General features: G+C 37.7%; 1 protein-coding gene across 2 annotated transcripts in view; it reads left to right on the top strand.

Annotated features, from left to right (window-relative positions):
- The window catches only part of LOC126473461 (uncharacterized), a 265,016-nt gene extending 252,634 nt beyond the window's left edge, over positions 1-12,382 (top strand). For both annotated transcript variants that reach the window (XM_050100526.1, XM_050100524.1), the window contains one exon: positions 12,128-12,382. In XM_050100526.1, coding sequence (XP_049956483.1) covers positions 12,128-12,261 — 134 coding nt within the window. In that variant the 3' untranslated portion in view covers positions 12,262-12,382. The remainder of the gene's footprint in view (positions 1-12,127) is intronic.
- The last annotated feature ends 4,566 nt before the right edge of the window (positions 12,383-16,948 follow it).

Genomic DNA, 16,948 nt, shown 5'->3' with positions numbered 1-16,948 from the left:
TCTCTCAGACTGCAGACGTGTGTGCTAGTTGCGTTTGTGCGAGGGTGTGTGCTCGTGTGTATGTGTGTCTACTGCTGACAAAGGCCTTAATGGCCGAAAGCTATAATTGTGTGAATCTTTTTATTGTGCCTATCGCGACTCAGCATCTCCGCTATATGGTGAGTAGCAACTTTCCTTCTCTGGTATTGTTACATTCCATCCTGGATTTTCCATTGTTTGATTAAGTCCTAAAATAGTTGTAACAGGTATGTTACTTAACCATGAATTAAAAATTGAATTATTCAGAATATGACACATGTAAAAGATTGTTTAATTTTTTGTAATATAGTGATTTGTAGCAAATGAAATTGTTTTTCATAAATTTAACAACATTTCCATGATAGAAAGATGGCTTTTTATCTAAGGAACAATAAATTACTGTTTGTGACAAATTAAATAAAATTTGAAGATTTTGTTGGAATGAATGGTATGTGTTGTTATTGACTGACTTGGATGATGGCATATTACACTATTTTCAGATACTATTCTCTTCAAAGTGATGATAGTATTTACTTTTCTCTGTTGGAAAATGAATTTTTTAAGGTGTCTGTGTTTCTGGCCAGAAACAGTGGTTATGTGTGAGTTGTGCTTGTGTGCATGAGAGTGTGTTTTCTACTTCAGATGAAGGTCTTTAGGCCAAAAGCTAATGTATAGCATTCTTTTTCTTGTGCCTTTCTGTGACTCAGCATCTCTTCTATGTGGTCAGTAGCAATCTATAATTTTCATAATATTGTTGTTATTCCATTCTGGACTTTCCACTGTTTGAGGTACTGCTGATACACACACACATTGTTTTTACTGAGTGAGATGGCGCCGTGGTTACTACATTGGACTCGCATTTGTGAGGCTGATGGTTCAAACCATCTGGCCATTGTGATTTAGGTTTTCTGTAATTTTCATAAATCACTCCAGCCAAATGCTGGGATGATTTCTTTGAAAAGACACAGCCGATTTCCATCCCCATCCTTCCCTCATCTGATGTGACTGATGACCTTGCTGTTTGGTCACCTCTCACAAAGCGAACAAGCAACACAAGTACTTATTTTGTAAGGAATTCTTAGTATTTAACTATAAAACACAGTGATTTCTTGTAAGACCATATTTTTTTTAGAGGATTAAGAAAGACAAATTAGTAAGAGTTTCATATCATAATAATTCAGGAAAATTCAGACACATCAGAGCTCAACGTTTGATGCTGGTGACCACATTGCCAGTCCAGGCCAGTTCACTTTAACAAAAAGAGTTTTGGAAATCACATAAATGTAGTTAATTTACTCCATCCTTATTTACATATGTCTCTTACAGGTCAGTCTCAGTGTAACATGGAGACTCAGCGCACACAATGATGCTGACTGCTGCAATTAGTTATCTTACAATGAGAATTAGAAACAGAAACTAGTTATAAACACTAGGTAAACTATACATGAAAACAGATGCTACTTGGCAGTCAGTGCATCTGAGAAAAACAAGGTGGACAGAGACATTTGTTGCAGGATTCACAGAATGTGACTACCTTCTTGACCTGCTTCAGAAATCTTCAAGAAATGCTCCATGCATCTCCATAGCTGGGTGATTAGTGCATTGGACGCTCATGTGGAGGAGCTGGGTTCATTTCCAGATACAGCTAGGGATTTCTCGTTTATGGGAGGACTGGAAGTGGGTTCACTCAGCATTATGATGCCAATTGAGGAGCTACTTAAATGACTAGTAGTTTCTCCATGATCTGAAAGCTGGGAGAACATTATACTGACCCCATAGCCGTGCATACTGCACCCGTGTGATGCCATTTTTAAAAATTTTGTTACTTTAAGTAACACTCCGAGCATTTATTTTGCACTTTTCTATTTCATTATCTTTTTCTCAGGTAACTGTCAGGCAGTGTCCCTTTGTATTAGGTTGGTGCATTGGTTCATAGTGTTTTTGTTTTGCATGTTAACATTCCAGTTGCTATGGGTTTATTTATAAATTGTCATTTTTTATTTGTAGTTCACTGTTGCTATCTGAGTTTACATATTGACATTTGGAGATAGTGAATGGAGATGTGGACGCTACAAAATGGAGTGCCTAGTGGAGGTCTGAACATTTCCGACATGCTCTTCTGTTTGAGTTGACAGCAGCAGAGGCAACCAGAAATATTTGCACCATGTATGGAGACAATGCCATTGGACAGAGCACAGCAAAAAAACAGGTTTCGCGTTTTAAGGAGGATGGTTTTGACATTAGTGAGTCTCCCTGTTCAGGAAGACCTTCAGAGTTTGACGAACATTGTTTAAATGCGTTAATCCACAATGGTTCATGTCAATGTACTTGAGAACTGGCAGAAGTGATCATGCCACCATCATGCAACATTTCCATGCAGTGGGGAAGGTTAAAAAAATGGGTGTGTAGGTACCACGTGATTTAAGCCAAAATCACAAAAATCAATGGGTGGTCATATGTGCATCTCTGCTTGCTCATCATCAATTGGATCATGAACAACATTGACCGTTCCTATCCTGGATTGTTACTGGTGGTGAAATATGGTGTATTTATGCTCGCATAAGGAAAAAGAAGGAATGGTTGAGCCCAAACAAAGCAGCAACTCCCCTTACAAAGACCTGTGTGCATCCACAAAAAATGCTGTGCATCTGGTGGAAAAGCAAAGGTGTGGTGTACAACAAATTGCTTCCTCAATGTGTAACCATCACTGCTGACATTTATTATCAAAAACTGAGATGAATAGCAGACAAATCCATGGACAAAGACCAGGAAGACTGTGTGAAATGATGCTATTCCACAATATTGCCCACCTGCATTCTGCTAGACTGACAAGAAACACTGTACAGGAGTTGGGATGGGAAATCATTCCAAGCCCACTTTACTCAACTAATCTCACACTCTCAGATTTTCACCTTTTCCACTCTCTTGCGAACAACATTCAAGGAACTTCCTTTCTGGATGAAAATGTGCACCAAATATGGCTTGACAAGTTCTTTGCCTCAAAATCACATGATTTCTACAATCATGGAATTGAAAAGGTACCCCAGTGTTGATAGACTGTCATAAATAATGATGGAGAATATATTATTGATGACTTAAAGTCTCTGTTATGTGGATGTTGTGTTTCTTAAATGGAAAAATACTACAAACTTATGAACCAACCCAATATTTCCTGATATTAAATCATAAGAGTGTGATAATCTTTGTTGGTTCCTAGAGAACATTGAATAAGACATTGTAACTGATATCTCATACACTGGTGTCAAGTAATGCATGAAATCTACATCAAGTAGAACTGTAAGCAGCCACAACTGTGAACTGTGACCAAAGCTAAACTGATAAAACATCACCATCCCAAGATTGCATTTACAGGCCATTTTCATCCACAGTATATGTTTTGTCAATAGGCAGCATGAGATGGTGACTGTATTATGAGCGTGTCATCCAAGGATATACTGTACAAAACACACCGCACACAGCATCAGATCTAAGGCACTGCAGTGTCTGCCTGCATCCTCTTGGGAGTCAATGTGTTAGCAACGTATCTGTAACCTGTGTATCAATCAATGGAAAATCCGGCAGTCAGAGACTCTCTGTGTGTGTGTGTGTTTTTGCTATTTTTGACAAAGGCCTTGTTGGCTGAAAACTCACTCTCTGAGACTCTTTTTATTGTGCGTATCTGTAACTCAATATCTCTGCTATGTGGTGAATTGTAACCCATGTTGTCTCTTGTTTTTTGGCCTCTTTCCACAGTCACAGTTGTGCAGCTTATACATGTTATTCAAATTAAGTGTGTTCTGTGGCATGTTGTCTTGTATGTTGTTTTATTACATTGAAAAGAGATTTAAATCAGTTATCTGAATTATTAATTTCTAATACAGTGAGCACGTGTCTAGGCTTTTTAAATTACTTTGTTTGACACACTAATAATTTTGTAGTATGCAACTGAAGCAGTATTTTTACTTGTTCTTGCTTGCCCATATATTTCCTTTCTACTGTTGTCGAGAAACTCTGATCTACATATACACACCTACTCAGTAAGCCACCATATGGTGCATGTTGGAAGATACCAGGTGCAACTACTAGTTACCTTTCTACCCTCTTGCACTCACAGGCAGAGCAAGGGGAAAATGACTGTCTGTAAGATTCTGTACAAGCCCTAACTCCTCCCATCTTATCTTCACAGTCCTTACGCGAAATGTACTTTGGCAGCAGTAGAGTCGATCTGCAGTCGACCTCAAATGCCGTTTCTCTAAATTTCTGCAATACTGGTTTACAAAAAGAGCATGAGCAGTGTCTTCCCTCCAGGGATTCTCATATGAGTTCACGAAGCATCTCCATAATACTTGTGTGCTGATCAAACCTACCAGTTTAATGTAATTTCTGTTTTGTTTGTTTAGTTTATTTTTTGTCCATAGATCATATTTTGCAATGATATTATAAGTTTCCTGTTGCCACTTTTATATAAATTATACAGATATCTTAGAAATTTGTCAATAAATGCTATTATTCTTGTAATAATAATGTTAACAGATAATTTGTAGTAATACACAGTGATGAGAAATCTAATGGCTTGCATTAATTTATGCAAAAGTTCTTTTATGCATTAGAAAAGCCTATGAAGTTATATGTTTTTGCCATATATTTATACAACCGAAAAGCTAATTTTTTTTTATCTCATATGTGTTAGCCATACAGCAGAAAATATTTAGACATTTACACACAGTGAAAACTCATTTAATGCATATTTGCGCCAATACACTTAGTCTGTATGTTCTATTCTGTGTTTTCAACACTTTACTTTGTTTTCCATTTCTCCTTCTGTCAAGAAATTTGTATCAACACGAAAAAGGAAGTGTTTTAATTTACTTTTGTCCTAGGGATTTCCTTCACTTTATACCAATGTCAAGAGATGAGACGTTCCTTCATTTTTCTTTTGAAGGTGCTCTTTTCCTTTATGCTCTTTATGATAAGTGGCAGTCTGTTACAAAATAAGCTTCCTCCATATGTAGGGTTCCTATGTATCATTTTGAATCTTTTGCTGTAGATATAGTAATTTTCTTGTGTTGTGGTCATGGAAATCTCTATTTAGAGGTGCTGAACAATTTACCATTACAAGTATTGTCTCATGTATGTACAAACTTGGTACAATTAATATTTAAAATTCCTTGAATTTGTTTTTCCAGGATTTCCTTTGGAGTTCATTTTGCTATACATCTGATGGTTTTTTTTTTTTTGAATGGTATACAGTGTAGTACATGTGGGAAGATAAGTCCTTACTGTGAAGGGTATTCAGTTAGTAAAGCAAAACATTTTTTTTTTCTCTCGGCCACTTTCAGTTGAAAAAATGTGGAATTTGCTGTGGGACATTATGGAATATTCCCGCTTCAGCCCTTATGGTTTCTTGAAGTTCTGATAGGTATGCTATACATATCCTTCAAAATGGCATCTGTGACAGAGGAGCATTTCAAGCAGAGAGCCATCACTGACTTTCTTTCAGCTGGAAAGCAGAACATATTCATAGGTGGTTGCAGAATATGTGTGGAAACCTGGCAGTGAATGAAAGTATCATGAGTCACTAGGTGAGGCATCTGTCGTCACCGAAACAAGATCGCACAAACCTGTCCAATCTCCCACGTGCTGGCCAGCAGCATAAAGCTGTGACTCCTGCAATGTTGGAACCAGTGGACACTCTCATTCAAGGTGATTGACAAATCATAATCAAAGACCTCGCTGCTCAAATTGACATTTCTGTTGGTAGTGGTTATGAACCATGGTTTCATCACTTTGAACCTGAACAAAACTGCAATCCATGGAGTGGTGCCACATCACCTCTCCACCAAAGGAAAAGTTCAAAGCCTCACCTTCAGCCAGTAAAGTCATGGTGACCGTCTTCTGGGACTCTAAAGGGGTTATTTTGCGTGATATCCCACCCTCATGGCAGGACAACTGACACAACTTCAGTGCATTCGTCGCTGCAAAAATGCAAATGAACTTCTACTTCTCCATCACAATGCAAGACCTCACACAAGTCTGTGCATCCAAGAGGAACTCACAAATCTTCATTGGAATGTTCTTCTTCATCCGCCCTACAGTCTAGATCTCACACTTTCTGACTTCCATCTGTGTGGTCCAATGAAGGATGCCTTCTGAGGGGAGCAGTACATCGATGATGGGGAGGTTATTGATGCAGCAAGACATTGGTTCTGACATCGACCACTAGAGTGGTGCCATAAGGGCATACAGGTCCTCTCAGTAAGGTGGTGTAAGGCTGCTGCATTGAACAGCAATTTTGTTGAAAATAGGGTTTTGTAGCCAAAAGAGTGGGGAATAATGTGGTATATTGGATCCTGAATAAAAACAACCTGCTTTCAAAAATAAATAAATAAATAAAATTGTTGCATATATGTATTGAACATGCCTCATAATTTTTAGAATTTTTTTTTCATTAAGAACATATTTTTTCTTATTTTGTCATCATGGTTATCACTTGTTAAAAATTTGTCCACCTTTATCCCTAGGAAACCCATTACAATCCACTTATTCCACATCTGCTTTCCCCATTGCTTATAATAAAATCCTCTGAGCTATTAGTTCCATTTGTTTCAAATTTGGTACAAAATGTTTCCTTCCTGTTAATCAGTAAATTATTTTCTTTAAAATTCCTTTCTGCTACTTGCATGTTCTCACTAGCTCTCTTTTACAAATTGGTCACCGAGTCACTGCATACTGGTAAAAGTCATATCATCAGTATACATAATTATTTTTTCATTTACTGCACTGGGTATATCATTTACATACAAGACTAGACTTTTCGTTGTGCCTTCGTCCACGTATGTGTTCAGCACTTCTGGTCCAGAAAACTGGTTCTTGCCTCTGACATGTCAACTGTTCTGCAAAGGAGGTTGATTTGGCAAGCTGATACTGTTCCCACACAACATGCCTGTTTTGCAGTATAGCATGTTGAACATACCTCCTCCTCACCCCTCACTGTGTCCCCCTTTTCCTACCTCTCTCTGTCCACTTCCTCCTCCCCCTCTCTTTGTCCATTTCCTTCACCCCCTCTCTCTGACTATATCCTCCCCCCCATTTTCTCTTTCCATCACCACCTCCTCCTCTTCCTTTCCCACTTGCCCACTATCCCTCTACACCTTCCACCTGCCTCATGCATCTCCTCCTCCTCCCCCTCGCTCTGTCCATCTCAGCATCTCCCCAACTGTGCTCAGGGGCATGTGCAGCCCCGTCACTACAGTTCAATAAACCATGCCAATACTACTCCCACAATATGCCTGCCATGAAGGGCAGGCTACATATCAGGGGTCAGAGGTATAGGTTGCCATGTAAAGCAGGTTGATAAAACAGGCCCATACTACTCCCAACACAACACACTTGACATGCAGGCCAACCTACATGTCGGGGCCCGGAAAACTGTCTCTGATATGTAGGTTACCCTGCAAAATGCCAAGCTGATACTGTTTCCACACAACATGCCTGTTGTGCAGGATAGCGTGTATTCCAAACACATTTTTGCCCATATCTCTGCTACTATTGGTGCTAGAAGATTATAAATGCCACAGTGCTGATACATGCAATGCCTGTTGTTTGAGAGCCGAATTTGGTTGAAATCAATCCAAGGGTTTGAGAGGAGATCCCCAATACACAGATACACTTTGCTTGCCTAATACTGAAGCCTGATCTACTCCATATTTTACCTGCAGAAAGTCAGAAACAACATTTGTGTCTGTATTTCCAGATTTATGTTTTATTTCAACAAATTGTTGCCTTTTTTCAACAAAGGTTTTTATAATAGCCGCAGCTTTTCCTCTTATACCATAACAGTCCATTATCCACAGAAGAACTTCATCAACACAATTGAAAGCTTTTGAAAGATCTAAGTAAACACTAAATACTTTCCTTTGATGGTCCAGGGTCTCAGTGATGGTGTTAAGAAGTTTGCTACTGCAGTGTTAGTAGCTCTTCCCTTTCTAAACCCATGCTGTGTTTTGATAAAGATGTTTTGGTTGTCTATGAAATTTATAATTTTATCTTTAATCACTGCTTATATTATTTTAGACAGAACAGTTGTGATTGTTGTAGTTCTGTAGTTTTCTGGGTCTCGTTTATCCCCTGTTTTAAATACTGACACTACCTCACTCCTTTTTAAGAATATTGGGAATACTCCTTCCTTCATTACTCAATTTATCAGGGATGTCAGAGGCTTTGCAAGGTATCTAGCCCAGTTTGGCAAGAGACACTATTTTCTAGGTGTCTTTACATGCTCACTGTGCACTCAAAACTAAGAAGAGCAACATGAAGCTACCCATGGGCATACTAGAGAGACTGCCCAACACGTCTGTGCAAAGCATCAAAAGCATCATTGGACTTCCACTGCACTTTCCATTTTGCGACCAATCATTCCTTAATTTCAAATAACCCTTGTATACTTGTATCTTTTAAGATGTGTGACTCTTTTCTTTACTCATTTATGTAATTCCAAGTTGTTTTAGAGATGTTAGTAGTAGTTTTTATTTCAATTTTTAGCTGCTATTTTTTGCTTCTCTTGTCATAGTGTATTCTTTCTTCTTGCACCTGTAGGCCTCATGACTGTCTTGTCCTTTATATTTCACAGTGTAAGCCATTTTCAGTTAATGAGAAACTTGTTTTGTACGTATCCCTGATAACGTTTGACAAATGAAGTTGCTCACATTACTAAGAAGCTATTTTTATGGCATATCAGTGCACAACTGCTTTTCAACCTTGAACTGTCCTTGCACTGTGACGGACTTAGTTAAAACTCAGTGTAAGTGAGCAAGTAGTTTACCATAAAAGTGTGTCTGAACTATGAGAAAATACCTCGTGTAAGGGGTCTGACAAAAACAAAAGGAGACTGATACTCTGAATGTTTCCATTTTAGTGGTAGTTTCCTTCAAATTAAGGACAATTTCAGTCACACTGTGAGGACATGTTTCATCACTGAAAACAGTCATACACTAAGACACCGCAACAAATAATCTCATTTCTTTGTAGCAGCACATTAAATTTGAAACTGAGATTTAATTTTCTACCAGTTTCACCCGCAGCAAAATTTGTAAATTATTTTTAAAATCTTTTGTTGTGGAGCCACTAACTACAGAACTGTGTGGCAATAGCATTGTTCATCTCACTAGCTGCAGATCATGATTTGAGAACCATATGATAAATGGGTAGACATTTGTTTGCTCTCATAATGGAAGCAAATGCCTGTTTATGGCCTTTTAAGGAAACTTACACAATGTATACTCATGAGCAATTTAATTACTAGCATCTAACTTAACTGTAAGCACACAGAAAACCATTTTGCACTGATGACAGCTGGGCTGCAATGTGACATGGACACCATGAAACATAGAAATCATGGCAAACAGAATGTTTGGCTTGGCTCAACTGGTGTGTGTGTGTTTTTCCAAGTAGTGCAATGCCTCTGGTTATCTCCAGTAGTACTGTAGGAGGTGATGAGCATGTCGTGTAGGGGCTTGAGAAAATGGTCATTTGGCCAGAGCAGATATAGTGGTAGGCACCAGTGCACCCCAAATGGGTATCAATAAATAAGTGTGGTCACTTTCATGTGACTAAAAAGAAACATACTCTTACACTGTGTGTTGTGATACACTTTGTGTGCCACGTAGTGCAGTATTTTCTCTGAGAATAGTATTGCATTTTAATCTCGATATATATTAATTTATATAAAGGCAAGCAATGTGACTTGGTGACTTGCCATTGCTACAGAACACTCTCTCTCTCTTCAGCACAGCAGCCATCTCCAGTACAGTTGCTGACAAGTGTATATGATCATTAATGATAATTAGTTGTCAGTATAACTTTTAGCAGTAGCTATTTCTTTCAATCTATGCACAATAGTGGCTTCAAATCCAAATGTCTGCGTTGTGATCCCCAGTACTTGCAATTTTGTTTTTTTTGTGACTCACTGCTTCTTTCACCTCTGAGAATGATCTGTTGAAGTAAAAATCATCAAGTTGCTCTGCAGTACAGAGTCCATGTTAAAGCTGGTTAAGTCAGTTCTAAAGTGTGACAAACTGAGGTACAAGTGGTACATCCTTGTCAGGATGTGAAGCCTGATGTCTGCATCTGCTTCTGAGATGGGTGCCCAAGTCCAAGATTTGGCCATGATCGAATGCCCTGCTTCTGTCTGTATTGTCCTTAACCGTCAATGCAAAAGATGAGTACAATGTTTGAAGGCATCCCAGTATTTCTGCCATTGCTACAGAACACTATCTCTCTCTTCAGCACAGCAGCCATCTCCAGTACAGTTGCTGACAAGTGTATATGATCATTAATGATAATTAGTTGTCAGTATAACTTTTAGCAGTAGCTATTTCTTTCAATCTATGCACAGTAGTGGCTTATTTGATTAAATAATAATATTGAGTTAGAGAACTCATTTTAAATGAAAGAGGTGAAGCTCAAAAGAAACTGTTTAATAAAAAAAAGTACTCGACAGCAGAGAACAGAGTTCATGGTTTGATTTAATTTCCTCTTGTACCCATGTTTCTCTTGAGCTGGTAGCTATCCTTGTCATTTCTTTTATCTTTCTGGAAATCTTCCTTTTCCTCTTATACACGGTGATTCAAAATGAATGAGACAAAAAGAAAGTATTCCTGTGACTACAGTAATGACTTTATTTCAGAAATAGACATATAGACTGAAAGGTTAACTCTCACACTTTAGGTTGGCAATAATGAAAATGAAAAGTTGTCATTAAGCTGCCATTGTTCATTGGTGGTGTTAGCATTCAAAATGGCAGCATCAGCAATAGAAAAGGTGCATTTTATAGTAGAATACACAAAAACACCATCAATAATCACTCTTCGGACATTTTGGGACCAAGTTTGGTAAAGTGGTACAACAGTATCATGACATTGCTACAGGGGTAATGCAGTTAGAGAAGACAGGATGCATATGCAAGAACAAAGTCACGGAACAGCCATCTCTCTACAGTGAAGTGGTGGAAAACATTTGTACAATGTATGAAAGAAGCCCCAGAAAATCGCATCACGGCAGCAGACAAAAGTGAATGTATTGAAGTCAACAGTGTGACATATTTTGCGCAAGCATATGCAGTTTGAGACTTACAGAACTCAAATGTCACAGGCACTAAAACTAGCTGATGAACCAAACCATAGACAATTATGCATCGAGTTTCAAACAAAGATGGTTTTACAGACAGACTTGGATTCTCTAACGAAATGACATTTCAGACAAATGGCAAAGTGAATAAGCATAATTTGGAAATATGGGGTACACCAAACTTGCATGCCTCTCTGGAACATGTACGTGATTTTCAAAAACTTAATGTTTTCTGTTCTGTACCAACCATTGTCGTTGATCCTTTCTTCTTCACAGAATCTACCATCACAGGCATGATCTATCCTGATATGCTTTCATTCCAGTTGTTGCCTCAGTTGACAGAAGAGGTACTCCTCTTCATTTCAGAGTAGAATGGAGCCCCGCCACTTTGGCACAACATTGTACTTGGTCACCCCAATGAATCTCTTCCGCAGTGCTGGATCAGTCTCTTCCGCAGTGCTGGATCAGTCATGCTGTATCAAATGATGTGCCATTCATGTTATATGGAGGAGATGGACTAATAGAACTGAAAGAAATACATGCCAGGGCAATGCCAGGTACTCATTTAATCAGAAATAAAGTCATTACTATAGTCACAGGTATAATTTCTTTTCGTCCCCATTCATTCTGAATCATCCTGCACTTTATGGCTTCTGACGATGGAACTTATGTTAGAAATCAAGTTTATTTTTTGCATGTTTCTGTTCTCTAATCCTGAAAGCTGAAATCAATAGGTAATAGTAATAGGTAATTTACAAGCACATACGTTCAACAGGTCTACCAAAATTACACATAAATATTGAGCACACTGCTCTGCTTTTTATCCTGGTAAATAAAACCTCTTCCTTTATTTACAACTCGGCTTTTACTTTGCGAATAAGTATGGATTGTTACATTAAGTTTTTTGAATCATGTCATTTTTATATAAATTTTGTAGAAGATCTGCATCCAAATATTAGGAAACTAACAACAATCTAACTTTCAGGTTATTACAGTTCTTTTGAGGGTGATGAAAGAATGTGTCTTTCATCAACACCAAGCAAGACTGTGCATAAAGCATGGAAGCTAATGGCTTCAGGTGGAAATAAAGTCAATATTTTGACTAATGTTGATTTCTAAAGCCATACTTATACAGCAATGAAATTCTGTTAAATTTACTGTGAGTGTGTATGTCATTGTTTCAAGAAAATATGTTCTCTAGTGTCATAAACAGTGAAAGACACACTAAGTACTGTCCATGACTAAGTAAAGAACAAATGAAAATAAAGACATAAAAAAAATAAAAATCTCAACCACAGTTTCCTTATAATAGAAAGTGACATCCTGAGAAAAATGCTGAATAGAACAATATGGTAAAGAAAACTGTGTTACTTAAGCTGTGGATCACCTTCCAAAACCATTTTACAGTTCCCGAAGTTTTTGTGAAGAATGGTATGACAAGCAAAATATTGCCAACAGCACTGTTACATCTGTTCAGATGAAAGATCAGGAACCAGAACAATAAGATATTGTGCACCTCCAGTCATAGGTTAACTATGTTATTGTGTTGGAGAATATCTGTTTCTCAGTCTTATGGAAACCATCTGGCATGTCTAAAATGGCATTACTGAGTAACCAAAATTCAGATAACTTTGCATCCTCTACAGATGATGGCAGTGCAAATAAACACACACAAATGTCCGCAGCAGCCCTTTTTATGCAATGAGAATGCTTGTAAATATTCCAAGATTCTTCTTGGGCTAGTGGTATGTGTTCAGAATCAGTGAGTAGAGATACACAAGATGTGTGAAAGCCAATGATGACAAGTCATATCTGCAAGCTAAGTACTGCACACTTTACCAGCCTCCTTATTCCTGTCAACAAAGGAAGATTAGGGGAAAAATATGTGTAGTCACAAATTTTTGTACAGCGGTAGGAGGGAGTGACATGAACAATGTCATAAAAATCCTAAATGAAAGGACATGAGCATTGGGGCAGGTGTGGGGAGCATTCAAAGGTCACTATTTAGTGATTTTCTTGAGTAAAAAAACTACTGCTTCTGCCAAAAATGTTTTCCAGTAAAAAAGTCAAACTGTGTTAAATTACCTACAAAACCCAGGTTCTCCCCTTTTTTTCTCTAGGACTATTGTTTTCTGCATTTCAGAGGATGGAAAAATTGCATTATTAAAAATATTGTTTTAATGCTATAAAATCGACATCTTTAAATGAATTGGATTAAAAACAAATATTAAATGTGTGTATCATGTCTAAGTGTAGTAGTGACATATTAAAGGATAAACTGTGTTCTGGGGGTGTAAAAAGGTGTGGTGTGGTAGTGGAGGATGTGTGGAGTAGTAGCACGAGCAAAGGTAGGTCACCATATTGTGGCCATACACTTCTCTCCTTCAAAGGGCTTCAAATTGAAGATCGAGCAGTTGATTCCCAATTTCACCTACTTCACTATGCCACAAAGTTATACTGACCCTCCACAGTCCACCTTTTCATCACTGGCAATGCGGTGCACAGACATGTCTGGGGGAGGAGGGTGATTATTTTCCACAAAAAGTGTTAACACTACATGGAATGTAGCTATGAGTTACTAATAACACTATCACAAACAATGCATAACGACAGAATCAAAATAAATCTCTGCACACTGTTTTACACTGTTAAATAGGAAATTGATTCTTAGTCATCCTGTATGGCAGATATAGTGTTTTTTCCAGTAAAAGGTGACTTCCTCCATCACAAGCACTTCCAGACTTCTGTTCAGTTCCCTTACGTGAATAGACAAAATAACTTCACCAAGCACATGTTTACATAGTGAAGTTTTTCTTAGTTTATTAAATCAGTATTTGTTTGCAGTTGTTAAGTGAGCTTTTATGTAAAATACATTCCTTTACACAATGGCTGAGAAGTCTATAATTTGTAAGTATGAGGTTGTCAGTGACCCATGTAGTGTTCGTGGGAAAGGAATTGGATCAATAAAGGCATCACTTTGTGTCTGTGTATTGTTTACAGCATACTGCAAAGCCGTGTAATTGGCGGAGAATTAATGAATTACTAGAAAATCACTGCACTTCTCTCATCATTAGTTATGTTACTGATTGAGGAATTGCTGGCACTTGTAGAGTGGACTACACCAAGTGGAGCCACTTACCACATATCCACAGTATATCTTCCAAGTTGTGTATGACTATGTCTGTTGGAATGGGATTGTTCGTCTTCTACACTTGAACAGTAATCATCTGCAATGCATTGCTTGACTTAAGTTGAAAGATCTGAAGTTCTGTAACACCTTGGTTACCTCCACCTGCTGCAGAGAGAGACAATTTAAGCATCTGTACTGCTTCGGATGTTGGGGGCTGATGATGAGGTGATGCATTTGACACCACTCTGCTGTGAAAAGTATTTCAGATAGTGATAGTGGAGACAATGACATTGACATTGTTGAAAACATATTCATGGTGTGTTACAGTTGGGACAGGCTCTTCAATCTTGTAGACAGTTAACAGCTACAGCTACAGCTGTTTTACATAATAGATCACTGAGCAACTGCAAATAAGTTCTCACTTAAATAAAATGAAAATAACTCCACTATATAGACACATGCTCAGTGAAAGTATTTTGTGTACTCGCTTAAGAAAACTGGACAGGAAATTCTGTCTGTAAATTGAAAATCAAGCAGTGCTTGTGGTTGGGGAAATTGCCTTTCCCAGAAGGGAACTACATCTGCTATACAGGATGGGAAAGAATCAATTTCCCGTCTAACACTGCATAGAGATTTATGCAGATTCTGTCCATGGATGTAGTTCACAAATTTAATGTTTATTTTTGACCCACTTCATTTAAAGATAAACATTAATTTTATACAGTTAAAACCATATTTTTAACAATCTGAGATTTTTCTGTGCACTGCAAAGCATGCGGCTTTTTTTGTAGGAAATGTAGGGCAGTTTAATTTTGTACTAGGAAACATTTTCACCAGAAGCTGTGGTTTTAGTTATTTAAGAAAAATATAAAGAAGTTACTTTTTAATGCCCCCATCGGCCAGTATTTTTAGCATCTTTGTGACACAATCCCCTCCCCTCCCCTCCCTCCCCCCTTACCGCTGTACAAAAATTTGCGAATACACAATTTTTTTCTCACAGCCAACGTTTGTCTTTGCTGACTGGGCTACCGGGCTAGCATCACAGAAGTGTCTGCCAAAACAAACATATAGTGAGCAGTTGTCCAGTGTCATATCACCTGCGTGTGTAAATATAGGATGTTCCTCTGATTAGGTATCATTCCTGAGTGAAGCAGCAGAGGCTACCACCCACACTACAAGTTTCATTACATTTACATTTATAAAACTGTTATCACTTACACACTCAGCATATTTCCAAACACTGCTTATAGGTACCCATGTTTATTGCAGTCCATACTGATTTGTATCATCCCTCATGCACCCGGGTGTACACAAAGATTTGTAATTTTAAATTTAAATTTGGTCCTTTTCCAAGGCTATGACCCCACAACAACAGATTTCTACAATGTGTGAGGTTTGTATGCTGTGAAAACTCTGCACAAAATTAATCAATTATGATTATATGCATTGTATAAGGAGTACCACATTCACACTTCAAACACACGGTGTCCTGAAGTGCAGACTATTCTTGACAGGGTGTAAAACTGCCCTTCTTGTTTGCTTGGTCAAAACTTTGTTCTAATTCCACATCTCACTGGATGGTATTTTTCTCAAGATTGAATGCAGTCTTTGTTGCCTTTTACAGATCTTAGTTTGTAACATAGGTTTAAAATCATCATGTATGTTTTGTCTTCCTTAATCACTAAATTTATCATTGGGATCTTCTGAGAGTATAATTTCCATCTCTGTCACTAAATAAACAGTGTATGTTTGGCTACCACATTACATTTCACTTTTTGTTTTTATTTTTGAAGGATCTTGACTATGAGAAGTACACAATTGACATGTGGAACAAATTTCAAGAATGAGATACCGTAGACTGTATAGAACGACTGAACAGAACAGTTAAATAAAGTTTCATCAAGGCACCTAAATGGAAAAAAGCACATAAAATCACTCCTGAAAATGCTTAAGAAATAAAAGAGGCAAAATGTGGTCTGGCAATCAAACAAAAAAGTTTAATGTTGTTGCAAAGATGGAATTTTTACACTAAAAAGATACTATTCAATTGTTTATGATGCTTTACTGCTGACTGTAGATCACTGGGGTATCAGTAGTACACAGAAAAAAAGACAAAATACCACTGCAATTATGACGTGTATTTTAACACAGGGTTACAGAATGAGGTCACAGGGTCTCGACTTTTTCAAATGCTACACAAACTTTTAAGCGAAAGTAAATCCCATCAATGACTAATACTGGCTGTCTTATCAGAAAAGTAGGGGTCAAACTGGTCTTCAATATTTGAAGTTTTGATTATTAATGGAAATGTTAAAAGAGAAAAGCTGCTGGTATTGTGTTTTGGTGAGCGAATGTGATTAGTGTAGTGTTCAGTAAAAGAGTCAGAAAAGAGTTTGGAACAATAATAGAGTAATTTAAGGAATGACAGTGTTTCATTTGTAACTTCACGGCCATCTGATTAATTATACTGTAAATTATTTTCCTTATTTGGACATGAAATGAATCCTATATTATATGTGTAATGAGAAGTGACATGAATAAATGGTGAGAAAAACAGTAGCCAGTTGAAGGTCATTATGTGTTACAATGTCTTTCCAGGTTGTCGTAATTCAGGTTGAGATACAACCTAATTCACTGTTCAAAAAGTTACTGGTTCTGGTAGGTTAATACTTTGAA

Source organism: Schistocerca serialis, chromosome 4 (assembly GCF_023864345.2).
Source record: "Schistocerca serialis cubense isolate TAMUIC-IGC-003099 chromosome 4, iqSchSeri2.2, whole genome shotgun sequence".
Taxonomy (NCBI): domain Eukaryota; kingdom Metazoa; phylum Arthropoda; class Insecta; order Orthoptera; family Acrididae; genus Schistocerca; species Schistocerca serialis.
Note: the sequence above shows the minus strand (reverse complement) of the source record. Positions and strands in the feature narration are given on the sequence as shown.